This window comes from Larimichthys crocea, chromosome VII, assembly GCF_000972845.2.
Source record: "Larimichthys crocea isolate SSNF chromosome VII, L_crocea_2.0, whole genome shotgun sequence".
Lineage (NCBI taxonomy): Eukaryota > Metazoa > Chordata > Actinopteri > Sciaenidae > Larimichthys > Larimichthys crocea.
This window is the reverse complement of record NC_040017.1, coordinates 18,015,741-18,026,245: the sequence shown is the minus strand read 5'-3', so window position 1 is coordinate 18,026,245 and position 10,505 is coordinate 18,015,741. Positions and strand designations below refer to the sequence as shown.

General features: G+C 39.3%; 2 protein-coding genes across 2 annotated transcripts in view; both read right to left on the bottom strand.

Annotated features, from left to right (window-relative positions):
- Nucleotides 1-2,302: 2,302 nt before the first annotated feature.
- On the bottom strand, nucleotides 2,303-3,984 carry LOC104924738 (ADP-ribosylation factor-like protein 14). Its single transcript, XM_010738187.3, has 2 exons — nucleotides 3,508-3,984; nucleotides 2,303-3,203 (listed from the first exon to the last, which is right to left on the bottom strand). The coding sequence occupies exons 1-2, from the start codon at nucleotides 3,820-3,822 to the stop codon at nucleotides 2,895-2,897; spliced, it is 624 nt and encodes a 207-aa protein (XP_010736489.1). The 5' UTR covers nucleotides 3,823-3,984; the 3' UTR covers nucleotides 2,303-2,894.
- A 1,088-nt stretch (nucleotides 3,985-5,072) lies between these two features.
- ppm1lb (protein phosphatase, Mg2+/Mn2+ dependent, 1Lb) overlaps nucleotides 5,073-10,505 on the bottom strand; it is a 42,874-nt gene continuing 37,441 nt past the window's right edge. Inside the window, exon 4 of the mRNA XM_027280428.1 lies at nucleotides 5,073-7,097. Coding sequence (XP_027136229.1) covers nucleotides 6,757-7,097 — 341 coding nt within the window. The 3' untranslated portion in view covers nucleotides 5,073-6,756. The remainder of the gene's footprint in view (nucleotides 7,098-10,505) is intronic.

Here is a 10,505-nt window from a genome sequence, read left to right as displayed (position 1 = left end):
TATGTGACATGTTGAGTGGATTAACTTCTATTTTACAGCCATGATTAAAGGTCCAGTGTGTCAGATTTAGATGTGATATTAAATTGAAACTGTGCTGAGATCTTTGCAAATTAAAAACTGTAAAAGTAAAACATGTAATTAATTTTTCACAGATATACTGTAAGACATAGGATAGATAGATAGATAGATAGATAGATAGATAGATAGATAGATAGATAGATAGATAGATAGATAGATAGATAGATAGATAGATAGATAGATAGATTAGACTTTATTCATCCCCGAAGTGAAATTAGGTCATTATAGCAGTGAATACAATAAAATACAATAGAATAAAATGCTGAGGTAGAAAAAAAAACACAGAATGGGACAAAGGACACTTTAAAAACACAAGATAAATAGGTAGATAAGGTGCAGTGGCAAGATGATGGTAATAGTACTGATGATATGATGGTAATGTAACATTATAACAGTATATAATCATAGTAGCAGTATATAATAATAATAATCATAATGACAGTGTATAGTAATAATAGCAACAGTATGTAAAAAATAAATTAAGGCTAACCTATAAGATAAATATGGATTCAAATTAAACATGTGCAACTGGACATGCCAAATCTATCTGTCACAGTACTTATTGCTGCACTAACATGTATTACTAGTACTAGTCGTACTTGTAAAAACTAAACTTTGCAAGTCACTTTGGATAAAGCTTCTGCTAAATGACTAAATGTAAATTTAATGTAAATAAATAGAGATAAAAACATATGTACAATTAAATTAGCCTGTATCTAATAAATCAAGGTCACAGCAGCAGAGGTACTGCAAATAGATGACAATGACAGAACGTCAGGATTTGGTGCAGCAGACCGTTGTCATGAACAAGGAAATTAGCTATAGAGACCAAAACTGTTTTTTTTACCAGGCTGTAAACATGTTTATTTCTGCTGGGAAGTTCTACGTTTTAACATAGGGACTTATGGAGACCGACTCGTTCTGTAACCAGCCTCAAGTGGACATTTGAGAAACTGCAGTTTTTGGCACTTCACAGCCACAGAGGTCGCAGGCTGCGTTGAAGATGGCAGACCTGCAGGCTTGTTTCCAGGTGATATTGCACTAATGAAAACATAGTTATGCACATTATACTATATTTACAGTAATATTTACTACACTACTAGATTTCTGACATATTTTGTAAATAAAGCCCTTTAAGTCTCTCTCACACTGGACCTTCAAGAAATATGATTGCTTTACTGGAAATTAAACAAGGCTGAATTACAAACCAGGAAAAATGGACAAATATCCCAAATTCACTGAGCAGCCGTTGATTTTTGCTAAGTTGATCAACTAGCTTGGCATCATCAGACTAATTTCCAAAGGACATTATAATCATGGCAGATCTGTCTGCTTTTGAGCTTATTGATCAGCTGCAGTTTGATTGATTAAATAAACTTTTACAACTCGGTTCAGGAACAAAGACCACGCCTTAAACTCATCCCATTACCACACATAGTACTTAACAACACCTGATCCGATCACTCCCTCTTTGACTCAGTTCTCACATCCCTTCCCCCCAAAAAACCCTCTTTTCCCTTTTCTCTCTTTTATTCATATGCAGGAATGACTGGAGCTCTTATCCTGCAGAGCAACAAAGGCTGAGCGTTTCATTCCCAGCTCCCTCCTGGTTCCCTCCTATCTTCCCGCCAACAGCCAACATCGACCCATCTCCGAACTCCTCCATCCATCTACAACCTTGATTTCTCCTCTCATCCCTTACCCTCTATCCACCTACCCTTCATCCCTCCATCCTTCATCCCTCCTGCAGTACATCATCTTGGTTCACCTTCATCCACAATATGCATTACACCTGTCTAAATCTAAATTTATAGTGATGCTGCCTCTGTTAGTGAAGCCTTTCTCTTTTTGTTTCTCTGGTCAGCGTCTCCTTTTACCACAGGTGAGAGAATAAACATGATAACTTTGGAAAATACCTGTTTGATTTGACTAAGTTAGTCATTTATTAGCTTTTGTTGAATATTTAAATGCAATCTTTGCACAAGATAAGGACTGTATATTTTGTCTTATATTACAAGAGGATGTTTTCACAGTCAGTATTAACAGGAGGAACAATTACAGTGAGCAGTAACCCTTTAAATGCACACACAGCATTAGAGTATTGGTTTATGAGCATTTATTGTTGCAACATTTACTTAAAAACAAAATAAATACCTCTTCTACTATTAATTTTATTGACCAAACTCCAGAAGAACCACTTTGTGCAAGTCCAGATGTTTAAAAAAAAAACTTTATTTAATTGTATCAAAAAGACAAAACAACAGTGAAACAGTGCCAACAAAACATGTTCAAAACATTTGTTGACAGATCTGAAATTGTTTCAGTGTGATGGATGTAACAGCATGTACCATATGTTGTAGTCATGTTTGTGTTGGTGAATGAAATAATTTAACAATTTAATTTAACATTTTGGCATTTCAAATGAATAAATACAGCATGTATGAAATATTAAGAACATAACATAATAAAAAAAAAGTTGTGTTTAAATATCGTGATACTAAAATAATACAAATAAAGAGGCACAAATAGAAAGCATTTCTTTGACCAAACAAACACGTTTTATCATGCACAGTGTGTGTGTACACTGTCAGACTGAATCGTGTTTCTTTATCCTCATAACTGAAGATTACTGACAGCCTCCTCGTGGGTTATCACCACGGTTTAAAGACACTTTGTCTTCACCGGGATTGAGTAAAAAATCTTTCCACCACAGAGATTAAAGCTGTGATCATGTCTCCCTTCATTTGATCCTGTGATCCTGTAACACAGAGGCCTGATGTGGAATCGTACATACTGTAAGAACGACTCTTCATCCATCATCTGCTGCAGAGCAACACTTGTTTGATAGCTGTCATACTAAAGCCTTTAGACCTCATCTTAACCTTAATGTCCTCTTGAGTCTGTTTCAGTGGAGTCTTCATCAGATAGACTATCCTTCTGAAACCTTCCTCCAGCCCAGCGCCGGTGGTGGCTGAGCAGGGCTGGACGAACCAGGCTCTGCCCTCGCATACTCTTCCCAAGTCCAGCATCAGGCAAAGTGCTTCAGGGCTTAGAGCTCCCTGAAGGTCCTGTTTGTTGGCAAGAACCACGAGAGGAACTCCTCTGAGACTCTCGCACCTCAGCACCTAATAAGCAGAGAAAACAAAATAAAGAACGCTTGCTTAACGAAGGGGGGGCATGTTACTTTTTAACCATTTTTATCCGGAAGTAGCATATAAACACTGCAGTGATGCTTTATAACACACTGTAATGCAGTGTGTTTGTGTTTATTAATGTATTTGTGTAATATAACCCCTCCTAGTGACAATATAATACATACGTCATGAATTAAGCTGTAAGTATTTCTTTATATTAGTGTATATGCTGCATATAAATGCTAAATAGGGCTGTTACTCTGATTAATAATCAAATATTCTCTGATTTATTTACCCGATGAAGCACTTTGCGGGTCTCTTCCATCCTCTTTCGATCCCAGCTGTCCACCACAAACACCAGTCCGGCTGTATCCGTATAGTGATGCTTCCAGTGAGGCCTCATCTTCTTCTGGCCCCCCACGTCCCACACCGTCAGACTCGGGCTGCTCCTGTCTGTCTCCAGTGTCTCCACGTTGAAGCCCACAGTTGGCACTGTCACCACGCTCTCGTTGTACTTCAGTTTGTAGAGAAGAGTGGTCTTTCCTGATCCGTCCAGGCCCAGCATCAGGACCTGTGCTTGTTTTTCAGGCTTGGATCGATGAATGCCCATGTTCTTAAAGTGCAGGGTCTACACTGGCTTCTTCTTTTTGTATAAATAAACTGCCTGCAATCAGTGGCTCCCTCTGTACTGCCTTATCTATAGTCTTAGTGTGTCTGGTCTCTTCTGCAGACTGTCTGCAGTCAGTAGGCTTTATGTATGCACAGGCAGAGTGAACCCTCCCCCTCTGTTGTGATGGTATTCCTTGTGTCTCTGCGTGGCTTTCAGTAAAGCTATTTATATCTAAAGTGACGGTGCAACTTAGTTCTCCGGTTACAGCTTCACAGTTAGCCGAGTCACATCACACCTGCCCCGGATCATCATACACACCAGCAGCCAGGAAGTCCATGTTTGGCTCAGCGGTAACATTGTTGTTCTTCCCACAGCAACGGCATCACAAGGACATCTTGGTGGAGGGTCACTCGCCCTGGCTGACGGGTAAATGTAGTTTCATGTTTGGACTGAGAACATGGAGGCTTCCAGAAAACTCTCAGCATGAATTGGTTCTGGTAATGTGTTACTCATCTCAAGTTAATATGCATGTACATAAAACATGTTTTGAATTATTATGACTACAGCTACTACTGCAAGAGGAGTGCACAATATGATATGATCACAATTGGAACAATAACTTTTAACTATTTTTAATACAGATTTCCATCCATCCTCATTAGGAAGCCTATCCCAGCTGTCAGGTTCAGGTGAAGTTGTTGAATTTGTCTCTTTAAACAGAGAACAAACAACTTATCAGGACAGTGAATAATAAATATTGTTTTTTTTATTTTTTATTCCTTTTTTCTACATGAGATGAGAACTTACAGTGTTTATGTCTATGCTGTTGTCTCAATGATATTATATCTGTGAGCGCTACACCCTGGACAAGTCAGTTCATCACAGGGCAGTGTGTATAGACAAACAAGCCGAGGTTTGAACCAGGAACCTTCTTGCTGTGAGGTGACTGCACCATCGTGCTGTGATATTATAACTTTAATCAAAAAGAAAAACAGGCAGAGAGAAAAGAATCATTTATCATTTTAATGTTACCGTTTTGGATTTACATTTTAAAATTTTCAGAATTTATTTATTTATCTTTTTTTTTTTTTTTTACAGTTTATTAAAGTCAACAAAAACAAGTACAAATGCCACATAAACATTCTGTAACTTACATTATCAAGGAAGAATGTGAACTGAAAAAGCACAAACAGTTTCATCTGTTACATATCTCTGAAGTTAAACAATCCATGAACAGGCGCGTTGCTTTCTTCTATAAACAGTGGAGGGGTGATACTAACATGAGGACAGTATGTACAATCATCTTACAATGTCGTGTCTCTCGGAGACTTTCATAGATGGTATTCTACATGTGAGTTGACAAAGTGCGACACTGAGGCCCGTGCAGTGTGTGTGGTATGATCGACTGCGTTACATGTTTCTAAAAAAAATAAACAAAACAAACTGAGTTTTGGCAGCAGAGTTCATAACCGGAGATGAACAGTTAAAAAAATAAGGCAACAATAACACATTTCATTCAAAGGCTTGTTACATTTTGAATTACGGTGGAGAGAAATATGATATATGATCTGTATCAGGATGTTTCTCTAAGTGAAACAGACATTAAAGATGACACTATAACAGTAAGTTGTCAGTTTATGTATATTTATACATCCCATGTAGTCTGCAGTCAATGATCATGTAAGAAGAGTCAGATAAAGCAACAGCATGTTAAAAAAATGTTTTTTCCTAAATAATATTAAAATTATAACCGCCAATTATTATGTGATAGCTCAATTATTACCTTCTTTTTATGAGTTTAAATCAGACAACATGTGATAAACTTTGATAACTAACAGTTAGGAGTCATAAAGAGATGCTACAATGTGTGGGTATTGGCTTAAAACGCCAAATTAACCAATTTAAAGTGAGATTTTGTTACACTTGCTGCTTCATCCAACAGTTCTTACATCATCAGTAGTAGTTGAGAGCTGAACTGAAGGTAGACTCAGCTTCTTTTTTTCTTTTTTTTAAGTCTTAACAATGCACCAACAATCAGAAGAGAAATGAGAATTTATTTAACAGCAATCATTAAGAGAACAGCTAAACTTTAAAAAAATAAAGAAAACACTCAAGGGGTCGCCGTGTTCAGCGAGTGTGATATGACACTGTAAGAAGTTCTCTCGCTGTACAGTATGAGCGATGATATCTGAACGAGCATATGCATATTTTCATATCAGCTGTGTTGTTCATGTATAAAGGGAATAAAGTCATACTGATGAGTTGCACCAGTGAAGTGTGTTTGATCCAGGGGGGGAAGAAAAATGAATAACCTGCCATTGTGTGTTAAACGACTTTTCAGTGCAGACACTTTGTAGACGTGGATACAGCTAAACGACCTGGAAACAGAGTTATGAAGCTAAAAATATAAAACTAGTGGTCACACAGACATCGAGTGAAAGACATCATGTTTGAATGGATGTGGAAACTCCATGCGATCTTGTATACTTTAAATTTCTCAGTATTGGCTAGACAATGGATTGGTTGTTAAGGTGACACTTGTCAAAGACAGACATATATTACACACACACACACACACACACACACACTCTCTCACACACTTACATACAAATTATACAGTGTGTGCAGCTGCACAGAGCTAAATCTGTTTAATTGCATAACAGTGACCCAGCTCGTGTTACGGTGTCTGAACGATATGGCTAATAAGCCTAAAAGAAAGACGTTTTCTTACAGGTGCCACTTTTTTCAGCAGTAGAAGTAGAGCAGAGGAGGGACGGGGCGTGGTTTGATGCTAACTTCTGTAAATATCTGTGACAGAAATTGTTCTCACTCAAAAAGTTGCGGGCTCGGTTTTTAAATCTTTCATCTTAAGCCTATTTTATTCTTATTGATACTCAAACGTAATATAGATATTGTGTGTGGTAGACGAGCGGTCTACTGCTCGCTGCCCTTGCCTTTAAACTTGACCACCATGACGGTGATGTTGTCAGGGCAACCGCGATAGAAGGACTGGAGGACGATGCTCTTGGCGCCGAGATGAGGCTCGTCCAGTCTCTCCCTGATGAAGCGAACCGCCTCCTCGTTGCTGAAGGTGTCCCACAGCCCGTCCGACGCCAGAATCATGAACTCGGGCTGCAGCTTGTTCAGGTCAAACGACATGATGTCAGGATCAGGAACGACCACGTTGAGGTTCTTCAGCGGGTAATCGCCCAGAGAACGGGACATGGCCAAGATGCCCTGCACGCGCCACGAGCCGTTGAAGCTGATGAACCCACCTGAGGAGGAAGACAGAAGGGATGTGGTTGTGGTGAAAATGATAAAACAAGGAGTGGGAAGTGGTAGATGAGGTGGAGGAGGGGGAAGGTGTGGAAGAATGTGAGAAAGGAGGCAGAGAGAGCAAAGATGAACACAAAGGTGAGAGGAGATGTGGAGAAACAGATGTTTTTTCATGTTACTGCCATCAAACCGTAGGATAATATAACTCTCTCCTCTGAAACAATTGTCAGATTCATTTTTTATCAACTACAAGACTGCTGCTCTCTGTGTTACAGTGCTAATAATAATAATAATAATATGGATCAGTGCCACTGACATGTTTTCACTCAATGAACAAACTGTTTATGTTGGATACATTTCAGTTCATGTCACATCCTGCAAGTACAGCTGTGTATCCCCTGTGACTTCAGGGAACTGTGCGGGATAAGATGAAGACTTCCATACTAGGTCAGGCTGCCTTTCCAAGCTGCAAGTGAGCAAGGTCACAGCCAGCATCTTGAAAACAGAGAGGTTGAGAGTTCAGACTATAGAAAATTCCAGTATATGCAACTTTCTATTAATAGCTGCACTTGTGTTGGCAAAAATGTCCAGAAAAAGCAAAGAGGACACTGAACTCTTTGTCCTCAGTTGTAGCTACTTTAGAAGCTACTGCCTCTTTAGATAGTTGTTGTTGTTGTTGTTGATAAAATGTTATGCACAGTTAGAAACAAGCGACAAATTACAACACATAAGACATTAATATCTATCTCTCTTAAGCAGCATGAGGTATTAACCTTAGCAGTTAGCTGCTGAGGGCAGATGTTAAGCTGATAAATGAATATTAAGATTCACAGAATACAACAGAAATTGAAAATACTGATCAGGCAGCAGTTTCATATACAAACAAAAAACAACAGCAAATCATACATATATATATTTAAACACGTCTACAATGAGAAAATCTATAAATGAAGAAGTGTGGAAATATTATAAGGACTAGTGTGTTGGATTCAGTGACATCTAGTGGTGCTGTTGCAGACTGCAACCCCCTCTGAGAAAGAGGACCAACAGCATCTGTAGATATACAAAAACAAAAACATAATAATTCTTATTCTTAAGTGATTATAAACTAATAAAAACATAGTTATGAATATTATATCCTGACACTGGGCCTTAATCTAATAATCTGACATTTCATATTTCAAGTAAAACCTTTGATAAAAAACATTAAATGTATTTCGTGGTTCTTACGATACATTGTTGCATTCTCGAGCAATAAATTATTGATAGATTGATTGTTTGTGATTTTACTATTTAGTTAGATACTTTATTGTCCTTTTGAGGAAATTCGTTGCCCGCCAGTACAGAGCCACAAAAACAAACATCCCATACATGTAGCTTTCGGCACTTCAGTTACTGAGGTGTTTTGTTAAGAGATGCCATGGCAGAGGGGGCAAAGCTCCTGCCATAGCGTGCCGCTTCACAGGCCAAGGATCTGTATCTGCGAGCGGAGGGCAGCAGTGTGAAGGATGAGTTCAGGGGGCCGGCCGGGGATGTGTGCTACACTGCATGCTCTGCAGTTGTTGATTTATACTGCGAGGCTGATGTCTGAAGACGCGTTATGACTGAAACTTTTTCATAATACTTCAGTTCAGAGTTTTGTTTTCAGTGCTTACAGAGCTTAATTTAGCATTTAAGAGTTACAACAGATTAAAGAAAATCAGGTTTCCTTCATTGATATGTAAATATATGCAGAAAGGTGCTCTAAAAACCTAATCACATCATCAGCTCTACCCCCCGAGCCTGTGGTGGAGGTATAAAGTTTCTATCATTAATTGTTCTAGAGTGTCTGTGTGTATCACAGAGAGACAAACAAACACCACTGTAACAAGAATATACAACCCCACGAGAGAGGGCTACTGTATAAGCAGTTTGTATTAGTATTCTGGTGGCTGGTGTGTGTGAGGATTTATGATTAAAACATTAGGTAGCCCTGCTCACAGAAGCTCGCTAAAACAGCAGGTAATCTCAGCAGTCTGCAGGATCATAATTGCAAGCATGTAACATGAATAAACGCACTAAATCTCAAAGTTAGTACCCAATTAGACCATTAGATGGAGATGGTGGGCTTTCCTGGCGGTGACCACGCTGACTGACTCATCTGGCAACCTGCCTTCAAACTCTCTTCAGCACAGGGAGTATGCAGATAGGGTAGGAGGGAGAACTATGCCAATAAATACACCTTAAACACTGAGCACTGTCTGGCTGCATTTGATAACATGCTGCTTTGGAAGCAGACTGTGTTATCAGTCACAGGGGTTTGATGTCAGTCTGAGCTCGGAGACACAAGATGTGAAAAAAAGGATAACGGCGGTTTGCTTTGATCATAAAAAGACTTATTTTATGCTTTCATGACAACAATCTCAGTTCTGATGTTCCCTTAAGTTTTAACTAAAGCCTGCAGCTCCAGAATCAGTTGAGGAAAAAGTCTGCCAGTCTGGACTGCAGCTGTTTTCTCACCGGCCTTCTTGATCCTCTTGCGTTCTTTGAGCTGGTAAGGTTTGTGGTCGTGTGACAGAGGGATGGCGTTGCCGTCTTTATCGCAAAGAACTCCGCGCGAGTCTCCGACGTTGGCCACCGTCAGCTCCTTATCAGACAGCAGGGCCACCAGACAGGTAGTACCTGAAACAGGAGGAGGGGAACAGCAGAGAAATCAAGATAGTATTACGTTAGACTGACTTTAAAACAAAGTCAAACTGAGGTCTTTGACCAGATGATGGCGCTAGATTTAAAATTAGAGGATCATCAGATTTATTACGTTTAATCCTGACTGTGTGTGCTGCTTATTTAATCAATGGCAGTCCATCCGATAGCTGCCGAGACAGTGAACTCTGTACATCTAATGATGTGGGATGATGGAGTGAAAGTTGGGGTCTATCCTCAGGGATCACGAATGTCTGTACACAAATCTCAGTGCAATCCATCAACTAACTCGTTGCGATATTTCAGTAGGGCTAAAGTGACTGACTGACATTGCCATCCACAAAGCCACAGTGCCAGTGTGGCTAAACAAAAACCACCGCTATCGCAATGAAACTGTGACGGTTGACAAATTCATATCACCCCACGGTTTATATTGTCATATCACCCAACCATAAATCATATCAACCTTAATTAAAAACTTATCTGGGGAGAAAAACATTTTTTAAAGATGCACAACTTCAGCAAAAACCCCAATACACTTCCAATCCACATACACACTTTCCCCTTGCACTAAAGTGAAACACATGAAGTTATGTGCAAACACTGCAAAAAACTCTTTGAAGAAACTTCTCTTCCTTGTACCACTTTCCAAAACGCTTTTCATTTCTTCTCCTCCTTCCTCTCTTTGTTTGGCTTCCCAGCCAGGCAGAACAGAGTCTGGACTC

Coding starts and splice junctions, on each gene's coding strand:
- LOC104924738 (XM_010738187.3), bottom strand. CDS start 3,822: ATGGGCATTCATCGATCCAAGCCTGAAAAACAAGCACAGGTCCTGATG. Junction 3,204..3,507: donor CCCGCAAAGTGCTTCATCGG/GTAAATAAATCA, acceptor TCTGCTTATTAG/GTGCTGAGGTGCGAGAGTCT.